General features: G+C 42.0%; 1 protein-coding gene across 3 annotated transcripts in view; it reads left to right on the top strand.

Annotated features, from left to right (window-relative positions):
* Positions 1 to 22,372, top strand: part of LOC112568892 (beta-1,3-galactosyl-O-glycosyl-glycoprotein beta-1,6-N-acetylglucosaminyltransferase-like) — a 29,913-nt gene that overhangs the window by 5,426 nt on the left and 2,115 nt on the right. For 2 of the 3 annotated variants that reach the window (XM_025246407.1, XM_025246406.1), the window contains exons 2-4: positions 19,443 to 19,599; positions 20,612 to 20,697; positions 20,981 to 21,244. In XM_025246407.1, coding sequence (XP_025102192.1) covers positions 19,476 to 19,599; positions 20,612 to 20,697; positions 20,981 to 21,244 — 474 coding nt within the window. In that variant the 5' untranslated portion in view covers positions 19,443 to 19,475. Of the gene's footprint in view, positions 1 to 13,668; positions 14,286 to 19,442; positions 19,600 to 20,611; positions 20,698 to 20,980; positions 21,245 to 22,372 lie in introns of those variants that run through there. The other variant, XM_025246404.1, reaches the window with a different exon arrangement.

Below are 22,372 nucleotides of genomic sequence, written 5' to 3'. Positions count from 1 at the left end.
GAATACACGCAGGCACGAAGATGGTCCACCCTGTCGCTGTGACTGGATGTCCGTACGGCAAAGAGACTTAGTGTTGTCCACCACACCCTCGCCTTCTCATAGGTCATGTAGTTTGTCTAGAGAGTGGGTAGCTCATGGCTTCCAACCAACATCAATCAGAGTAGAGAAGAAAGAAAGAATAAACAAATATCTGGTTTAGAATCATTTTTCGCTCTTGTGCCATCTTGCTTGCGTGTCCCAACGTGTCCAGACACGTTTTTTTCCTTATTTGTTAATTCAACAATAAAAACAAAGATATACAGAATATTTACAGGTATTTAACAAGTATTCAAAGAAAAGTTTCTTTCACAAAATGACGAGAGGATGATAGAAGTCGTAACGACGGCCTCGTCAGTCCGGTGTCTGCATAGTCTACATCAGGTGTCAAAGGTTACAGGAGTCGTGACGTCACCTTCATTAGTCTGCAGTGCCTGCGTAGCCAGCTGCACCAGCTGCAGTGGATCGTCGAGTCGATAACACCGGCGATACAAACAGTGGAGAGAACTGAAGGGGATATATGTGTGGTTGTGTTTGTGAGTGTGTGTGCTCGCACATACACGTGGCGTGTGATCTGTGACTATTCTAAGTGCTGGCGTGCGAACACCTGTCTGAGATGTTGGTGTCACCAGCTGCGGTTCTCAACTTGAGAGACTGCAGCACTAGATAGTCTGAACTAATGGAGAATAAACTTTTGTATGTAGAGGTTTTATGAGAGTAACTTATGTAACGGACGTGTAATGCCGGGACTGTTGTTATTTATTAGCTGTTGCTGGTATGTTCCTGGAGTAGCTTTTTCTTGCCTCTCCTTAGAGATAATCAAAACTCCCGACATTAGAAAACGTGGAGCCCGTTGACAGATCTTGGTGATTTGTTGTGAGAAAAACACACGTGGGACACAGTGTTTGCTGGTGTGTATTGCCCTCATTGACTGTGTGTCCCTGACAGCGTTTATTGTGTTAATAAATTGTTGGTTTCCGACATTACTGGCACTTACTCCGTTATCTTAATTACTATTTTTATATTTGAAGTTTACCCTGGACCCAAAGTCGTAACATGAACCACATTTTCTGAAGTATCAAGACTAAATCTTGTGAAGGTTCTGAACGTGTGGTTGTGAGTGTAAAACCAGTAAGAAAGATAAGAGAATAAGTCTGTCCTGACCTCAGAGCGGATGTGATGGTGTAACCATGTTGCTGGGTGTAACACAAATCACAATCTCACGCTCGCTCACAAAGCCGGACCTTGGGTGGTGCTGCTACCCCAGTCTGTGCTCCATCATCGCCGGCTAAAGCTGATTAATAATGAGATAATAATGTCACTCCATACACCAGACTTTCACAGCAGGGTTAGGAAGGTAGAGAAGCTTTAGCTGTGCTTTTTGATAACAGCCTCCTGGGTGTTGTCCCAGCAATAGTCGTTGTAGATGATCTTTTTATTATTCCTATCCACCCCCAGTGGAGCACAGAGCCACAACTACCCCGCCATCGCACCCGGTCCTGGGTGTCCTTCCATGTCCTGCCAGCTACCTCCACCCCTCTGATCTTTGTTTGAGCGTTTCTACCTGTTGGTTTTAATAGCTCGTGGTTTTGTATACTTGGCATTGCTATGTGAAGAAGATCTCTTTGTTTTACTGAAAGTTCGGGAGTTGCTTGTACTGTATAAGGGACATAACAATCGCTTGTGAAATATTTTGAAATTCTTGAGCACGAAGTTCGCAAAGATGGTTTGAACGAAGCAGAAATCAGCATCCACACTATAATACAGACCTCTGAACAAAGTGGAGCCACTGGCGTTTGTCGCCATCATCTTTAGGATTTTCTAAAGGAAAGTGTTTAGCTCTCCTTTAAAACGACAGTTACAATGACTAAGAGATGAAGATGCCTTGAGTGAGTCGCAAGGAAAATATTGTATCAAAGATTGTCACACACATTCCTATCTTTATAAATAGTATCTATTATTCACATACACCCACTCACTATGGCAACTACCAAAAGAAAAAGGCGAAGAAACACCTGTTGGTCACGTGACCTCTACCTTCCGTTGCCCTGCAGACGGTGGTTGTCTCTGTCTCTGTGTTTACCTGTTGAGTGACGTCACTACGCATGCACCGCTTAGCTCGCGCACCTTGCGTGTCGATACCCGCCCACATCTTTCATCTCACCAGCGATGACAGCTCCTGTGATGTAAGAAAAAATAAAGAGGCAACGGTCTATACACACACCCGGCCACGACTGTAGTTTTCCCACGTCAGCGCCTGGCAGAGCTCACACCTTCTGTCTGCGTGTGTGTCTTCCACCCTCTGTGTCCTGCCAGAGACGAGCATCTGTCGGCTGCTACTGTCTCTCCATCCCCCAGGTGCAAGGAGGGGACGAGCGAGAGGCGGTTGGAGAGAATGAGTGTTGTTTACTCACATCACGTGAACTGTATAGTCACCAGCACATAAACACACACCATTAGTAAGCTCGACATTAACCCAGTTTAGTAGTTTTAAACTTTTTAAACAAATAAATGTTACAAATAACTGCTACAAATAATGTACTCACATTTCTGTTTGACTGCACAGTGTTTTTTTATGATAATTAAACTGCGTACAGACAAACTTCTGTTAATGTTAGAAAACAGTGAATGAAAACTAAGTTCCCTCTCTGTCCCTCTTGTACAGGGGTGGGCAATTAATTTTCCCAAGGGGCCGCATGAGAAATTGGGATGGTTTTAGAGGGCCGGACTAATATAGTTAACTCAGTTTTACCTAATACTGTATATATAGTATATATACTGGCGGGCGGGCCGGTCAGAGACAGGAGGCCTTTGCCCAGGTCTGGTCCAAAGCTCTCAAGAATCGTCGGCTTCGCTAGCTGTCTCCTCTCATTCTCCCCCTCACCTCTTCATCCTCCACCCCTTCCAACCACATCCGCGCACCTGCATCCTGTCGCTAGTCGACCCCCTCCCGCTCTCCCTGTCACGTGACTGTCACCCGGCCAGCGACCACCCCTCATCGCCAGCCTCCACCCTCCCTGTGTGCGTGCTATGTTCCATCCCACCTAACTGCGATGTCCCACACTACCATACAGTATAATAGTCAAGCTCTGCGCGGAATTTCACAACTTGTGCCTTTTGACAATCACACAAAAGTGGCATAGTAGCGAGAGTCTGGGGTGGCATAGTAAATTTTTTTTTACATGGAATTTATAGTCGGTACCGAGCAAAAGTGGCATAATACCGAGAGTGGCATAGTAGCGGGGTGGCATAGTAGCGAGATTTGACTGTACATGAAACTGTTCTCATGCAAACAAATTAATAGCCCCATATCAGAAACTCATACTGTGCCAGGTTAATATTCGACTCATTACAGTCGGTAATGCACTAGGCATTAAAATTAATAGCATGAAACTCAACCAATCATCAACGTTCAAAGTTCATGACAAGATGGCTTCGTTCATTTGTTCATTTCAATCGTTTGTTCCTTGTCTGGCAACAGTTGTGTCAGTCTGCCAGGACAGGTCTCCGGGTAAACACGTGGAGAGATGCGGGCCCGTCACTCAAACTGTCTTGGGGGATTGTTCAAATATATGCTCAATACAATAATTTCTTTCTCCATATTACAAAAGTACATGAATTACCATTTTAATGTCTCATATATTTTCTTTAGCTCTTTGACTTTTAATGTTTGTGTGAGGTTTTACTCTGAAACTTTTTTTTAACTTGGTGTGTCGTAAGCATTATATTTTTTAAACACCTTCCAGAGGGTTTTAAGTTTTCAGGACTAGATTGTTTTCACTGAATTGTTTGTTGACTGAACGTACTCGACGATTATTTCCGTGCATGCTGTGTATGTAACTGTGTCTAGTTTATGTTATATTTTTCAACAATTTTCAACAATTTCATATTGCTCTTACCTCTCGACTTATCATTTTCCATGGTCAAGATTAGTCTGGCAAGCTGTCAAGAACAGTAATTAAAATATATTTAAAATACTCAGGTGACTGATCTTTAAGAATGCAGAATGGTTTGGAACAAGTGTTTTTTGTAACAATGTCCAATGCACAGCGATGAAGGTTTGTACACCGACACACGCAGACAACATTTAGCCGGCAGGTCTTCACAGTTACTACTGAGTTGCTTGTCATGACTGTTCGGTCAAGCAAGGTGTTGTTGTTAAGAAAGGTCCCTTCCCATAAAGACGATTTAGCACCGTAGTTGGTAAAAATGGAGAGCACGGATGTTTAGGAAAGTGAGATAAAAGTAGGAAGGAGGTTAGGGTTAGGACAGGTAGAGATCGTTGCTGCATCGTGAAAAAAAACCAACAAAGCTGTATAGAAAAGGTGCATACGTGCTCTGTAAAATAGTTTGTATTGACAAGGTCTAATGACAGCAATGAGTCATACATTAGACTGTCTTCAGAACAAGGGAACCCCCGGCTAACCTGTCGGCCCCAAGCCTGGATGAAGGAGGAAGGTTGGGTGTGGGGCTAGCAACCACACCCTGTGTCAAACAACCCCCGCTACAGTGTCACTGCAACCCTATGAGTCACAGAGGGTGGAAAGGGAGTAAAAAGAAGAAGACTACAGAACGAGTAGGCATGAAGTCTGAAGGTTAGACATAGTACACTGTACCAAGAGAACATCAACTGCATTGTCGCAAGTTAACCAGACACAAGGTGTCTACATTCTGACACATTCTTAATCCGTAAGAATTATAAAGAAAGTAAAGCAGCATAAAGATGCACAATCTAGATTTCAACAAAGCAAAAACTTATGTGTATATATATCGGCAAGAAATAAAAACTCGAATCCATGCAAATAATATAAACAGGGTAAACATATAAAATAATAGTCAAGGTATGGTTTTCACTTAACAATTACAACTCATACATCAAGAAACTGTTACCATTAAGGCCACAGAGCAAGAACAAGTATGCTACACTATGAATGATACACAGTAGCTAAACTAAATGGCAGTCATAATATAGGTACAATAGCATGTAAGGGATGTCGCAGCCAGTCCGGTACATGTGGACTCAGACCATAAAGCAAGGAATACCATAACAGGAGGAGGGCATTACCAACAGCAACAAATTCATGGGGTCACCACTCTCCTCCCATACACACCCTTTCTCACCCCCTCCAACCTCCCAAAGTAAAGTACAGTTAAAGTTAGTCATGTTCAGTAGAAGCCTCGTAAAAAAGCCTGTAACACAAAACTCGTCTTGCGTGAAAAGTGCGCGCATTTGATCCTTTGATAAAAGTGCATTTAGAAATAATTAAACATCGGCATCTGCCAATGTCAAGGCTTGTCTTTCTCTTGTGCGCTCTCACAGATATTACAGTCTTCTTTTTATCTCACGCATGACTAGTTCTGTACAGTAGTCTAGTCAGACGAGGTTCAGACCTGCATACCTGTCCACAGAAGGGTATCTGAGATACATTCGGGACACTGAATTGTTTTTCTTTATACCAACATCTCCAGAACATTTTAGCAAAAACGTTTGAAGAAGTTGGGGGAAAAACAAACCACGAAAAAGCATCACAGGTGTCAGTGGGGCTGTTGTAGTTTAGTGGTACGAGCTGGCATCGTTGGAATGTTGTTGATGTCAGCGATGAATGTGCATGCGTGCGTGCGTGTTATTTTGCTTAGTTTTCTTTTCAAATCGTTGTTGTTTCACTTGTTTATTTCTCTGCTTGTTCTTGGCGTTTTTCTTTATTAGCTGTCTGTCATTCACATGAGATAGCATTAGGGTTAGCTATGACTGGGATTAGGGTTAGGCATGGGTTAGGTTTAGTTAGGGTTACGATGTTGGTTATATCTGTTCACAGAAAAACTGGTATTTGTAAACACACTACACAAACACACTTTATTTCTCATTGATACATCCTAGGCTTGAAAGGACAAGCTGTCGTCAACAACAATAACCCTAGATAAATTTCATTTAGATCAGTGTCCTATGACAGCGTTCAATCAGAATTGACCAGTAAGTGACATAGAAGAAATGATGCTTACTAACATAATGGTTTAAATACTTTCAATATCTAGTTTATTATTATTTCTCAGTCCACATCCAAACGTGTTGAGAGAAGTGACGAGCGAAACACAAGCGCTCCGTTCACAGTTTCAAGGTCTGCAGGTGCAAAGAGAGTTGTCCGTCCTGCGATCAGATCTTCTTCTCGCCCAGTCAGCCATGCTGGCGGACACCGGAAGTCAGCCTGTGGACACAACACCGCAGATCAGCAATGAGCCTCCCCGTGTCGCCGAGAACATTTCTACCATCATGAGCACAGGTTCTACGCTTCGTCCTATAAAAGAATCATATGCTAGCAATCTGATGTCTTGCGTTTCTTTAAACTGACTTATAATGCTGCCATTAACATCAGTTATTATCTTCACTGTATTCATTGTCTGCTAATCAGTCTGTTAGTGAGAGCTCCACTCCTGAAGCTAACACAAACATTAGCGCTGACCTGATTGTTCTGACCACGGACTGTTGATTATCTACGTCACCGACTACGGAGGCTTCAACTTTGTTTCTGTTTTTCCGTGTACGAGCGCTGTGAAAACTGAAAACAGATATGGTTTATTCAGGTATGCAGTAATTGCATGTGTCTGTGTGTGTGTGGGAGAGAGAGAGTGTGTAGACCAGGGGTGGGCAATTAATTTTCCCAAGGGGCCGGATGAGAAACTGGAATGGTTCTAGAGGGCCGGACTAATATAGTTAACTCAGTTTTACCCAATACTGTATATAGTATATTTACTGGTGGGCGGCCAGCGGGCGGGCCGGTCAGAGACAGGAGGCGGGCCGGCGTTTGCCCAGGTCTGCTCTTGTATATGTGTGTGTGCGTATTTTTTTTCTTTAATACTGTTAAAAATGTAAAATCAGCCAATTATTATTATTATTATTATTATTATTATTATTATTATTATTATTATTATTATTATTATTTTATTATTATTATTATTATTATTATTATTATTATTATTATTATTATTATTGAGTTTACAAATACATCAGAATAACATTTTAAGGCAGTAGAATAATGACCAGTGTAAGTATTTATATTATCTCAGTAATAAGAATATTTATTACACGTGCTAATTTTTTCTTCTTACTGTGAGTTCCACCCACTTTTAAAAACAAATTACATAGTATGTTATCTTAAGGATGTAGACGGCTCATTTATCAGAGTTCCTGGCTCAAAATGTCAGCCGGATACAATCTGAGTTTTAGGATTTCATCACTCGGGATGACAGAAGATATCGTGTTTTCTTCTCCCAGTTTCTTTTTCAATCGATGCAACAATTTGATACCACAACAATGGATTTCTTCGTCCTTCTCTTTACACGTACGTGTGTGTGTGTCGGTGAAGGGACTGACAGCCGCGCACCGAGGTTTGAGTGCCACTGCGCATGCGCTAAATGTTTCACGTAATGCTGTCATTACAGTAACGAGAGTCCATGGTTATCTCCTGAGGTTTTGTATCCGTTTCCTCTCGCAACCCTCGACAGTCAGCTACTACACAGCTGGGTGAACAGAGTTCAGTTATACGGGTATCCGAGCAATGTAAGCGTTTGTGACGTCGGCACTGCACCTTCACCGTTACAAGCAATTAATCGGGTTTGCTAGTCTATAGTAGCTTGCAACTCGCTCTATAGTACGACACTTTCAAGTTTTTTTTAAAGGCTGTTTAATGCGTTTTTGTCAAGGGCGGAGTCTCAAGAGATTAGGTGATTACACCACCGACTGACCTTTAACCCATGTGGTTTCTGGTAACACAGTTGCTTCGTAAACAAAACAATTGTGCAGACTCGAGTGTTCTTTGTCTTTGAACCAAAGAGGCCTCCAAACATTTTGCATGATGAGTGTGTATTTCACTCATCAAGAAAGCAGGTGACGATACAGACATTTGTGGTTAAAGTGTGAACGGGGATGTTGGAGGATTGAAACTGTTTCTGCTTTGAGCTTATGACAGTCCACAGAGTAGACAGACAGCGGAGGTGAGTACAACACTATGACAACATTATAACAACACTATAACAACACTACAACAACACTCTAACAACACCATAACAACACTATAACAACACTATAACAACACTACAACAACACTCTAACAACACCATAACAACACTATAACAACATTTTAACAACACTACAACACTATAACAACACTATAACAACACCATAACAACACTATAACAACACTATAGCAAGTTGTCTTTAGGCGCTCCAATATATAATTGCTTTTTCTTTTGAAGAAGTTTGTAGGAAATTCTAACTCGTCTAAAGGCTCATTAGGATCCAATGTTTTCGGTTTGTTTGTTTGTTTGTTTTGTTTGTTTGTTTGTTTGTTTGTTTGTACACAGCAGTGACGTTGTGTCTGCTGTCAATAAGATGCTGTGCATGAGGTCCAGGACCACCAGACACCTATTATTTAATGTGTGGCAGGTGTCTAGTCTCTCACATCGTGAGACCGACGAACACCTCTGTCATCAGGTCTAACGATTTTGAAGGAAAGCTGTTTCTCTCAATTACTTTTTGTTTGTGCTTTATGAGGAAAGTAAGTGTTAGTCTGATAAACAAAGTGACACAAACAGCTGGCTGTGGAAATAAAACTTTCCTGTCAGTTCATGGGTGGCATTGAAAATAAGGACGACTGAGATCCTGAAGTGTGTGAAACAGAAAGATGATATTGTTTTCCTGACTGATGAGAGCAGTGTCTGTTCTGGTGTTATTATTTCTCAGAAAGGTATGTAGGTATTGCGTAGTTTGAATTGGTGAACAGTATTACAGAAGCCTTGTCATCTTTTTGATTTTTTCAGTCTCTGTCGTCTTTTTATATCGTTTCTTCTCCCTTTCCATTCTTTCTCTTTGCTCTTATTGTCTTTTCCGTGCTTCTACCATGTTCTTTTCTTCTTTTTTCTCTCCTTCTTAAACGCACCTTCTTGCATTTCTCATCTTGAAGGATTTCTATATTTATTTTCTATTATATATATATCCTTTTTTTGTTTTTCAGTTTTTCTTTTCCGCTTTTTTTCATCACTTTCTTTCGCTTTGTTTGTTTGTAAGCTGTTGTGAAAGTGTGACATCTGTCAAAGTAGCTAGGAAGTGTGTCAGGTGGGGTGAGGGGATTGTGTGGATGGGGAGGGTTGGGCTGTGGGGTGGGGGAGAGACACTAGGGTTTATCAATGCGGAGATTTCACAGACAGTGCAGGGAGTATTGGGGAAGTTTCGATCGAACGTAGATCAGGTGACAGTCGTGCGTGAGGGAATGAAGGACCTTTTCATGGGGATGGAGAGGTGGTCGAGGGGACTCACAGCGGGACTTGATGGTGCAGCTTCCTATTGGTTGTCGTTTGGCTGCCACATCGGAGAATGTCAGAGTGTAGACATTTCACGAGCCGTTTAATAAGTCAAGAGGAATTCCGTTCACTGGGGTGTCGAACATGGCTGCTCTGCATGCCTGGTCGAAGTCTTTGTGAATCATTAGAGTAATTTTTAAACTGTTGAGCCATTCAGTTTTATTAGTGAAGATCTTTCTGGAATACAGGTTTACTTAAGAAAACTGACGAAAAAAGCAATCAGGGTACTTTGTCAACTATTTAGCGCATGCGTAGTGCACACTCGTCGATTGTTATAACGGAAGTAGGGGTCAGTGGCGAGCAGAGAGTCCTGGGGCCTACCGAGCAGGTGACTAGGCTGCGAACTAAGTTGTTCTCTGTAGGAAATCCAGAGGAGTCTCCTGAACAATTTCACTTCTAACACTTTCTTCTGTCGCTCCGATCAAGTGAGCAGGATCCACGTGTCGCAGCCGCACACGACTGTCACAAGGAGAGACTGTAGAGCCTGACTTTGGTGTGGAAGCCGCCACTTCTGTTGCCCGGATATTGTTATATAGATATTGTTATATATATTGTTATATAGATATAGTCTGGCCATCGTCTCTGTCGCTGCTGTCATCATGAGACGTACGTCCTCCCCGCCGCCAGTGCCCGGGTACTTCAAGGACTGCACCTCCTCCACCTGCATCCCGTTCATCCGGATCCCTGCCGTTGCTACCTGGCGATGTTTATCATGAGCTTATTCTCGTCTGTAGTTAAGGAAAAGACCACTGCTGTGTCAACTGTCAACTTTAAATTTAAAAAATGGCAGGAGAGAAGTTAGTACTTTCTATGATCCCGATAACAACTATTTAAAAATTCTGTGCGTGGAAACGATGCGAAGAGAGAGGAGAGAGCTTCCTGCTGATAACAAACTCTACGATACCCGGTGGACATTTCGATCAGGGTTTCAGATAAATGGAGTGTGTTCAATCAGATTGTATCAAGGGTATGAAAGTCGGAGAAAGCATACAAGTGTCACTGCCACGAGCAAAACTATCGCCTACAGTCACTGCTGCAAGATATGAGGTTAATAAATATTATCAAAGTTGTCGCATTTTTTTTATTACTGTAAGGAACGCTTGTGGACAGAGAAATGCTCATAGGGATTGGTTGCTTACTGCATTTAAATTTCACCATGATGAGGTTGTCAAATAACCTAAGATATATAAAAAGCAATAAATAAGAATTAATACTTTAATTACCGTTTTTACGACCAGACATGCCACCTACTTACGCCCTCTCCTCCACACCCCACACACAGAGGATAGACAATTTTCAGATCATTAAGAGGTTTGCTTCGGTTCTGCTTCCAGACAAATAAAATTCTTATTTCTGCAAAAGTGGCCAACTGTCAAAGCGACTTTGTCAGACACAGAACTTACTCTTGATAGAAATTGTTTTTGATCCATGATGAGGAAGCTGAAGTCTTGTTGCCTGTAGACGACGCTCACAGTCAAAGAATGCTATCACCTGAGTGGGATACGAACCCTCGACCCCCTTTACCCATTAGCACACTGATAAATACTGATTAGGTGTTGCCATAGGACACTGATTAGGTGTTGCCATAGGACACTGATTAGGTGTTGCCATAGGACACTGATTTGAAAGAAAGATCCTGAGTGAAATGTGTTTAGTGAACCACAGCTTTCTGAAGTGTAATGGCCCGGTTAATGGCGTTGTAAGGGGCTGTACAAAGTGTGGACCTTGGATATAAACATAAATCAAACTTAGTCATCTTATCTTGTTCATCATCCTATACTCGAGGTTTCGGTTGCATTCTCGCATCGTGGGTCGAGCGGCAGGTGAGCGTAGCGAGTGAGTGCGCATGCTCGAGCGAATCGGATGACGTCAGGAGCCCACAGCAGCATGACCTCGATCTCGTGGGACGGATGACAGTTCTCGGGAGTCGCGATGGGTTTATCGCTTGTATTACATAACAGCTTTGAGTTACTTGACACTTGGTGAATATGACAGCATTGTCATGCACTCTTATCACGCAGTAGAGTGAATAGCCGAGTGAAGGTGACTTGATCCTGGAACCTCACAAACACTAAGATTTTGTACCCACGCATGAGTGTAGGCATGTACCCGGTTTTAAAAGCAATATCAATCAGGACACATATTAGGCAATGAAAGCCAGCATCCATTTTCACACGATAGTTACTGTGCTGTATTTGCACACGGTACTAACTGCGCTATATTTGCACACGGTACTAACTGCGTTATATTTGCACACGGTACTATCTGTATCTGGACACGGTGTGTGCAAGGAATGGAAGTGGGACCAATGAAAGAAGTCACATCTCGAAGGGGACAAGGACCCTGTAAGTGCAGTAAATAAATGTGAGGACAGATTGAAATGTCACAACTGTTGTCGGCACTTTATGCCAGAAGGCTTCCTGCTATCAGGTACACGTGTGTTTTATTTTGGTTTTCATGAATTAACATATTCACATAGTAATCACTGAAACATAATAGCCTGTTCGCTCAACCGTCCACTGTGAGAGAATGTCTTAGGGCGATATATACAAAATTGTCCTTACCATCACTCCTTCTCCGCAGTCAGTACGCTTGTCATCTTTGATTTAGTGAATAAATATCAAGAAACTGAATCGAGACTGAATCGAGAGCATCTGACACGTGATGGAAGAAAACCACATAAACTCACACACAAAAGTATAGAAATGCTGAAAATGTGGCTATATCATATTTAAGTTTACTTTGAAGTATGCACACATACTGAAGCACGTGATGTCTCTGTCTCGGCTGGTTGTCACACTCAAGTAATAGCTTCTCTGCAGCATCCACATCATGCGGTAACAACAATCAAACTGAAGGACCAAACCAACGGAACGATTGTTCAGCTAAAATAAACGTTTGCTCATCTTTATCAGTTATCAAAACTGTTAATTATTTAATGCCATAATCAGAAGATTGTCTTGTGATAAACATCACCATACAACCGACCATACGTAGCCACCAGTGTTGGATTTGTGCCCTTGTTTCGCATGAACCAACAGGTAAATAGACAATTTCACACCTGGACAGATGAGACTTATATCACGATAAAGAGTGCTGTTTGATAATGGTTGGGTTTATAACGAATTTTCCAAATTTTATGCATATTAAGTTTTTGTTTTATTTTGCTTATTTAAAAGATCAAGGCGCCCTACTATTTCACATAAAAATAAATCTAAAGCATTGAATATAACAACCTTTACACAAAAAAACATCCTGAGTTCTTAAACAGTACTCCTCCATCAAAAGAACAAACAGCTATTTAGTTTCCATCAAATAATGAGTTATTTATTCTATTAAATACGTCAATGTCAGTATATCTTTGTTAATTTATTATCTCAAGACTCATTCAATCATTTCAAGCTTTTAAATTTCTTAGAACAATTTTATAACTGATAAACTTGAGAGGGGCTGAGTGGCAGCCAATAATAGATTGCTCACATGTCCTCTTGTCTAATTGCTGAGAGGCTGTAAAACTGTCTGTGGATTGGTTCAACCACTTCTAATAAGAGTTATAGTCGTTTATAAATTAAATAAACGTTGTTTCTAACTAACCGCTTGCTTCTAGAATTTCTGTCCGTTTTAATTGTAATGTAACCACAGTTACACATCTCCACTCGCAGACCTGGTCTCTTTCTATAATACAACAATCATCTTTGGTCTCTCAGGTGTAATTAGAGCCTACTAGAGCATATTATGGGAGTCATAAAGACAGTAACTCTTGACAAAAAAGTAGTTGTCATTCCTACTGGTCCATGTCACCTTGTTCACCAACTTCATCGACTTCACAACACGAACAAAATTATTAATTGTCTTCTTTTCTTCATGAACCGACAGACGATTATTTTGGTTTTAATAATTCTTCCCTAAACCTGTTCGTTGTATTCATTTATAAAACTTCAGACTTTGCCTGCAAAGTCTGGTTTGAGACCTAGTTCTCAGTCATTGGGAGATTGTAAAACAATACTTTGACGCTGGTGGCACTAACAATGAAAGGACAATGCACAGGTGAACAGTATATCCAGCATGCAGGTCAGCAAACAAACACTCTACCTTGCCTCTTATTGCAGCACTAGGTACAGAGGTTGTTTCTATTTCCCTCCAGAAATCACTAGAAAATGTTGGCTTGTCTCGTTCTTGTTTATCATCATTCCTCTAGTAAAATATGTCCAAGTGCAGTTGGCCAGAGAAGGGTGGGAGAGTTGATCGGCAAAGCACATGACGTATATGAATCATGAAGAGGTCAGCAGGCGCTCGGGGACAGACATGCTATCTATCGGAAGGTCACCAAACCGTCATGGGATACCAAGATTTGCAATTCTGTTTGCTGAGTAGCCCATTAACGCGAACGTAGATAACGCCGCAGCTGACACCGTTCGCCGTTGAGTCCACGCCAACGACAATGGAGGCGACCGGCCACGTGACGCCGATAACAGAGGTGGACGCTGCACCACGCGGCGACGATCACATTTCGCTCAAGAGACTCGGGAGACACTGTTGATGTCTAGTGGAGAAGATGTGGCTCTAGGTCCTCACTACCACACAGCTTGCTTGATAGTTTTACAACTTGTTCACGAGGCTTGCACGGCGACGTCAGTCACGTGGGGTGGCAGGTAACGCGGCAGGTAACGCGGCAGGTAGGCGGAACCTGAACGGGACCAACAGGAACTTAAAGTGATTGTAATGAGAGGGTGGGGAAGCCGAGACATCCACGTTTTGTGTGGGACAACTGGGTGAGCTACAGTCAGCAGGTCTCACCACCATCGTCGTCTGGCTTCCTTCGTCGTCTCTTCGTGACTGGACAGAGCTCCGACAGGATGTTGAAGTCAACACAGAGAATGGTTCATATGGATGAGGTCAGTAGAAGTACAGGAGCATGTATGTGATACTGTAATACATTGTATCTGATTCACCTGATACTGTAATACCAACATTGTGTCCGAGATTCTCCTATACCTCAGCTTGGAGACAGTGTCTGAGACTTTCTCTCTACTTTGAAGTTCATAATCATTAGTGTCTGACATCCCTCACTTTGGCTCACAGGCAATGTCTGATGATTTCTCTATACTGTAGTTCATAGAATCTAATTTCTTTGTAATATTTAGACATATGACAGTTTAGTTCACAGAGAACCACAATGTGTTGTAGAAACACTGACTATTAGACCCACTGATAGAGAGTTCAAACATTGTTATTGTTTACACTCTAAATTGGTTCTACTAGCATTTTCTCTTTCTTTCTATCTTCATTTTTTTACAACTTGAAAATTACTAGCATTTGATGCTGCTTATTGTAAACCAATATGATTGCTTGAAAGCTGTTTCAAAACACAATATACTCTTGGTTTTAGTCCCGACACCTGACGCTGACTTTATTCCGCAGTGAGTGTAATGATTGCAGTCAAGTTAATTAAACTGCATGTGTGACAAGTCATGGTTCTATTGACGGGACCTAGAGGGCGCTCCCTTGTTTTGTCGGCAATCTCTCAATATCTCGCTGGTTACGATCCCTGAGCTCTTGCTCACGTAGAGACGGTACGTCACGTGGTCTCAATACCTGGAGTTGCTCTTTAGCAACGACAGTTATTTTGATTATTGGTAGTTGTAGAGTTGTATCCTCTTGAACTGTCCTCCTATCATTGCACTTTCAGTATTCGGATGATAGGCCTTCTTGACATGCTTGCATGAGATAAATAAGATATGGGTAATTAAGGACGCATTGTTTACTCTCTCTGTTGATGAAGGGCGGCGTTGTCATAACGACGGACAGGAAATCTCGGTGAATAAACATCCCTTAGCTCTGCTCTAGTGTACACCAGCTGAGATAGTGATACATTCAGTGAGATAATGATACAGTGAGATAGGGATACAGTAAGATAGGGATACAGTCAGTGAGATAGTGCAGCAGCTCGCTCACACGCCGGTCATGTGACCAACAGGCCCGTTACACGCGTTACACAAGCATCACTGCCTCGCCCTTTTCCTTCCACCTTCTTTTCTTCCTTTGTTATCTTTACTCTTAGTAAAGGCTTGTGTACCAAGAACAAAGTTGTTAACAAAAAGGAGAGAAGACAGAACCTACACATTTCTAGGGAGATCATTCAGAGAGAGAGAAGAGAGAAGTTTCATACAAAGACTACATCGCTCTCATTATGAACAGGTTCAAGTTACTAGGCTGCCATGATCTAGGTCAAGCCAGGAAGGTTTTCAAGATAAAAAACATTTGTTTGACTGAGAGCTCAGAGCTCAATGTTTCTACGAGGGCGTCCAACTAATTTCCGTTAATTGCATAACAATGGCTGGTTTGTTCAAGCGTTGTGTGTGTGTGTGTGAGGAGAGAGAGATTGATTTTTAACATTTATTGTTATTTTTTGATGCGCTGTCACCGCGGCACTGTCACCTCACAATAACGAGAGAGGGAGGGAAGTACTGTTACAGGGTTAAGATCGTAAAAGTAAAATACAGCCGCCGTAAACCACAAATCAAGAAGCGGGAAATGAATCCGGCGGTGAGCACGCGAAACAAGATTCAACAAATACGCACATTTATCACATTCAGTCTCTCACTCCAACACACACAAACACTAATAAAAAGCCTCAGGTGAGAGAGAGATCAACTGTTCAACAATGCCACACTATCATGTGAACATGACTCGGGGAGCTACACTCCAATGCCCGGATGTACAGAACACACCTTGTGTACACAATAGCTACATTTGGTTTTCTACATTCATTACAGAAAGCGACGACCGTGCAAACTGCACTTGCAGAAAAGTTACTGAGAGTTTGTTATTTTAACAAAGTAAACAAATCTTGAAGAAAAGGTGTAAAGAAACCAAAGAGTCGTTGAGCTGTAATAAGTTTACAAACGAGAGGAAGAGTTGAGGTCATCACGCGCCAGCAGGAAGGTGAGAACAAATGCAGTGCACCGAGAAAAACGACATTTTCCACTGATTGAGGGTCACGACACTGGACAGCCGGTGACATACACGGTGGAGGTGGTCGTTGGCTGATTCAGTGACTTTTAGTCTGACGTAGAACGTTTAACGTGCAGCCGCAGGTGCAACACGTGGTGCAAAATTTGCTGCAGCCCATGTCGTACATCTACACCTGCACATGTCGTACATCTACCCGACAATCGTTGTCTACCTTCCCTTTCTTGACATTTAGGACAAGGTAAACAACGTCAACACTCTTCACAGTCCTCGGGTTCTACAGACAACCTCTCCACACAGACTACAATTAAAGGAACATTAACGGTCAAAGCTTCCCATCATTAAGTTTGGTCTGAACAGTAACCTCAACAGTAACCGCCCAAGGACATTTTAATTATTCTATTACCATTAAGTCGAATTAAAAATGTGGAAGAGTGCCAAACTCTGAGCGATTGTTCCGTGCAAGGGAGTTCTAATCCTTCCGTCATAAAAGCATGGGGAGTGGGTTACTTTGTTTATGAGGGCGGTGCCATCTCCTCTTCTGATTTCCTTTGTCCGTTCTTCAGGAGATTAGACACATACTGGGTCGGCATGAGGAATGCGCTGCGTCATACGGGTATCGAATCAGCGCGCTCCAAACGTCAGTGTTCTACTGCCATGCTATCCGCATCCCCAAATACAATATTCCTCTAAATCAAACTGATCTCTCCTCCTTGCTTCTGTTGTCGAGTGACAAACTTTCAAAAACAACCATTAACAAAGAGTCCACAGGTTTGTCTTATTAACGGTTCAACTCTCCCACTGACGGTAGGTTTGACATCATACGAGTATCCTCCATGTTGTTCAGTCTGTATCAGTCACGTGACATGGTGCTGGCGGTGGAGGGACGAAAGAAGAGATAAGAGGGGGACTGCGAGCAGGTGAGCAATAACTCTCGCTGTGGTTTAGTGACGGGTCTGCACTTAACTCCTTCTGTTCGATTTGTGTGGGAGAGGACTTCACTCGGCGACCGAAGCTCGAGTTTTACCTGTTGGCCGACAGGACAAGTGTGATGCTGTCAGCGACGGGGAGAGGGGATGGTGATTTATTCACAACTGACCTGGGGTCCTGAGCACACTGCTTTATAAACTACCGCTCCAGGGACTAATCTACATCCGCCGTGTCTGGATACCTCCTTATAAAACGTAGACAAGACCCTTGTGACTGTTTCCCTCACTTCCTGTGTCCCTCGGCAGTCGTCCCTTGCCTTGTGTGTGATGTCACTAAGCAATGTGGCAATTGCCGGAAAGGGTTTTTCTGTATTTGACCTGTCAGACGTGCTACTGTCCTGGGAAGTCGTCCCTCATCCTGTGACAGTCATCAAGCCACTACAACACCCATTTGTTTAACCCATTTCTTCGATATATATTCCCCACCTTCCATTCGGATGGCATCCGTCGCAACCTCTGGCATGATGGTGAATTTTAGACCACAACAGACTTTTATAATACATTACCTACCCTTTTATACTGTCTTTTCTGTTTTATTGGTTTATATGTTGTGGTGGTGCTGTTATTGTATCTCCTAGGTATCACCTTGTTTTTCACCTTTTCCATTTAATGTAACTCTCTCTCTCGTCATGATATATCATTAGTTGCTGGCCCGGTAAAACTTAAACAACCAACCATCCCTGTTCATATATATCAGCTGCAGAAACCATACATAACATTACAAAGATTGGCAGACACAAGAGCTCACTGGACAATCCTATCCAGCAGTTACACAGATGTGTTGAAAAGTGAAACCTTTTCAACAATCTGAATGCGGGATGGGGAAAGTATACAATTCAAAAGGGTTGTATTGTGATAACTGTAGGCTTCAACTTCTTGATTACTTGTTATGTCTCAGTGTCTTCCCCATAGTCCTCCCCCTCACTCCATTCCATTCAAATATCAGTTGTTTTTATATATTTTTTCAGGGTCTTCTTGTGCTGAATTTTGTACAAAACAGCCTCTCAAATTTCTAATAAAAACTCAAAACAAATCACAAAAGCTTATTTGCGAAGGATGACAATGTTTTAAAGGCTCTTCTGTATTTGAAAAGCGGTAGCGTGGTACAGGATAACAGTAAATGGCACAACTGTCATTATAACATTCAAATGCATGAAGATTTCTCCTGTGGTCAACAATTATGTTTTTGTAAAAGAAATATTCTATTATTTGTTGATAAACTGTAAAGGTGCAGAGGCTTGCAGACAGGAAGTATTTTCTCTCCTAAAGCTTATGTAGTCTTAGTAATGACGAACAATGAGAGAAACAAGTGTAGGCAATTATGACAGGGAAATATCCGTGTTTTTCATTAAATTAGAATTTTTAAAAAATCCCAAAAATACTTATACAGACTAAACTGAACATCATAATTTTGCTTTTGATAGAAGGTTATGAAATAATTGTTAATGATCTAAATCTTAATAAAGTCTTCCAGGTATTTTTTAATGTTTCTCAATAGTCGTTACTGAGGGTTGTCAGGTTCTTCATCACTGAAAAATAAAAATGTGCTGTGAAAGCAATTATATGTGTGCCTTTAATGTAGATATGGAGGAGAAGTTGCAACTGGTGGGTTTTCTGTAACCTAGAGTTTTCATGGAAAGAATGTACAGTACAGATAAATGTGTAACAATATAACAGATGTAGACAGTTAGAAAGAATATATGAAATTTATGCCAGTGCAAAGGAAGCTTTGCTCATCGATGCTGACTCTGAGATTTCAGTGGAGCCTGATATTTAAGAATAAAAAATTGATAGAGAACAAAATTCATTGACTATTTCTGCTATTTTACTGATTTTATGTCGTAAGTAAATGTCGGTTTCTTTCCTAAAACTACTTTGAATTATTTCTAAATATTATCTTCATACGACACATTTCGTCCTTTTTGGTCGTCCTCCCGTTTCTCTATAAACCATTTTATTTCACGACTTTCCACTTCTGTCTGGAGGCGTCAGTGGCAGCCTGACTCACTTGCCTATTGTTTACTGTGGTTACTATTGTGGTATGGCAGTAGTATGATGATGTCTTGATGGACGCAACCCTCGCACTTGCAGGCACGTGGAGGACGAGGAGTGCAGGGCAAGCTGATGGCCTTTGTGAGAGCCAGCAAACCCTTGCGCCTGCTGCTGCTGCTGCTGCTGTGTACTGCAGGGCTCGTGGTGTACGTCTGTCTGTACAGGTCGGCGGACATGCGCGTGCAGCATGCTGAAGGTACGCTTCAAACAACATTTCATTTGGGGAGGGACGGCAGTCGGTGTTCCATTCAACCAACGTGTCTCACCAAAGCTGGGTGAACCCTGAGAGTTAGGAAGGTGACTTTACACGGACTGGGAATACTTTTACTGCTTAGCTCCACTCCTTTCTGTCCAATGGGATCGTACCCGATACCTCTATTCAAGCACCTAATTTATGTCACGAACACTTGTGTAATGTTATCTGTACACCACTTAACCACATAATTCACACGTAAAAGTGCTTTTAATAAGCAGTCGCGATTGAACTCCAAACATACCCCAGTTGCTCGATAAGGGGCAACTATAAATAATCTCTTCCTTCTGGAGGTAGCACGACAGGAAAGGACAGCAAAGATTGCACAATACCAACATCATCACACTCATGTCCATGGCCCCACCCAGTATTGCTATCAGGGTGTTGATCTCATGCGCCTTCCGCTGTTTCCCCTCCTCAATTCCTCCCAGACTAAAGCTGAGACCACCTCACTGACAAGGCAATGGACATTTAGTTACTGATGGGTCTGCTGCCTTCTTCACACCCTGAATTTTTTTATTACCCATAATAATAAAAGCCGAATGTGTGGCTCGTTGCGGGAAAGGACGCGAGCAAGGTAGGTGGGGAGCACACACATGCCGGCGATCCTAGTGGTCCTTCTTCTACCCTACAGGTCCTTCTACTACTTTAGAGGTCCTTTGCTAACACTACTAACCTTCCTGTTACTATATTGTCCTGTATGTAATACTAACACTACTGCACTTTATGTTACTGCACTTTATGTTATGTTAGTTTATGTTATACTAGCAGTACTGTCCATTATATTACTGTGGCAGTGATGTTGGAGGTGTAGGTGGAGGTGTTGCTGCCCTCAGGCAGTTTACTTCGGAGGTTCACTTGTGGAGATTGTCTCATAGAAGCTTTCAAAGGCAGATGAACGTGTCGGCCCTCTTTAGAATTCTTCTTTACACAGGTGAATGTTTTGTTGGTGCAGATGGATCCGCGGATAACAACAGGTGGACGTTCATTGGCAGTTCTTTGTTTTACCCGCCTTCGACGACTCGGGAAGACTTGACTTTGGTTAGCTGAGTTTAAATGCTCTTAGAAATATATATACACACATATATGAGTGTGTTTGTGTGGTATTTGCCACAAAGATTACAGAGATACGACGATTTATATTGAATACATTTCTGCACAAAGAGTAATAATAATGCGTCAACGATATCAAACATTGTAATCTCACTTATACTGATTGTCGGTGAAAGAGTAGCGTACTCCTCTTTAAAAAAAATGTATTTCTATGACACGCCATTTGAAGCAGATACATGGTTGAATTTTATTCTGAACTATTTTGAAACAGGATTTAAAAGAAAAGACGTTTCTCTGGAAACCACACAAAGTAAAAGAAGTAGACTGCGCCAAACTACTCACTGGAAATGCAGAAGAATTCACTCATTCTGAAGGAACATTACCTGCCCCTCCGACAGTAGAAGACATCGGCAAGCTTGCTAAGAATTGCAGCACCTTTCAGCAGGAGTACGGGTTCATCATGAGCTCTCTAACGGAGGAGGAGGAAAACTTCCCCCTTGCCTACAGCATCCTTGTCTTTAAGGATGCCTACCAGGTAAAAGATCCTGCTCAGTTTCTTACAAAACTGTGAGGTCGGCAATTATTATTGAGATGATGATGATGATGATGATGATGATGATGATGATGATGATTATTATTAGCATAGTGAATTTACGAAACCTTTGCTAGCTTGATACGCTTCACAAGAGACCAGGGCAGTGGGGAAGGAGGCCGTGTGATGTGTGGAGGGAACAGACAGAAGATGTCACAATAGGCATATCTTTCGAAGTTCGAGAAAGATAGATTTGCAAACTGAATTGACAGGATTGTCGAAGGACAATGATGTGTCGAAAAGAAATCCGACATTTCTAACAGACTGGGAGTAAGTGATGGCTAATCAAGAAAGTGAGTGATGGAGACGGAGGTATGTGCAGAGGCTGTCTTGAAGATTTCAGTTTTCTCCCCACTGAGTTTTAATTTGTTCGCAAACATCCAGTGTTTGACAGAGTCGAGGGTTTAGTGAGTATTGGTAAACAGGCTGTGGAGCTGGGCCAGATGCCAGGAGATAAGGCAGGAGTACATGTGATAGTGAAAACCTAACTGACGGATCACAGAGCCAAGTGGCTGGACAGATGCAGTAAACAGTAGAGACCCGAGGACTGAGCTCTGAGGCTCTTTTCAAAGCCCAGCAGCAGTTCTGATGTGAAGCCCTGGACACTAATGAACTGAGTGCGATGACACAGGTAGGAGTGGAACCAACCTAAGACGGTGCCAGAGAGGCCCAAGGTAGTGTGAATCCAATGGAAAAGAGTGTAGTGGTCTACAATATCAAAAGCAGAGGACATCAAGCATGACCAACATATTTTTTCACATATATTTGCGCGCCTCCACTCAGGTGAAAGTAATGATCAAAAGCGAAAAGAAAGAGAAAGAGAGTTTTACATCCAGCCTTCACCCAGAAGACCGACATGTAAACTAAGTTGCCAAATTGTGTAATCCTCTTTTGTTGCAGCACATGGCCTTTTGCAACAGTAACCTCGGATAATTTAATTGTTTTGCAGAATGTCCAACAGTCTTTACCAACGCAACTAAGCCTTGTGCTTTACTTATTTTCCCTTATCTTTAGCTCGATTATTAAATTATTTAAACGTCAAATCGCTCTTTTCTGAGCATCTCATAGCAT

The sequence above is a fragment of the Pomacea canaliculata genome, linkage group LG7 (genome assembly GCF_003073045.1).
Source record: "Pomacea canaliculata isolate SZHN2017 linkage group LG7, ASM307304v1, whole genome shotgun sequence".
In the NCBI taxonomy this organism is placed as follows: domain Eukaryota; kingdom Metazoa; phylum Mollusca; class Gastropoda; order Architaenioglossa; family Ampullariidae; genus Pomacea; species Pomacea canaliculata.
This window is presented reverse-complemented; position numbering and strand designations above follow the sequence as displayed.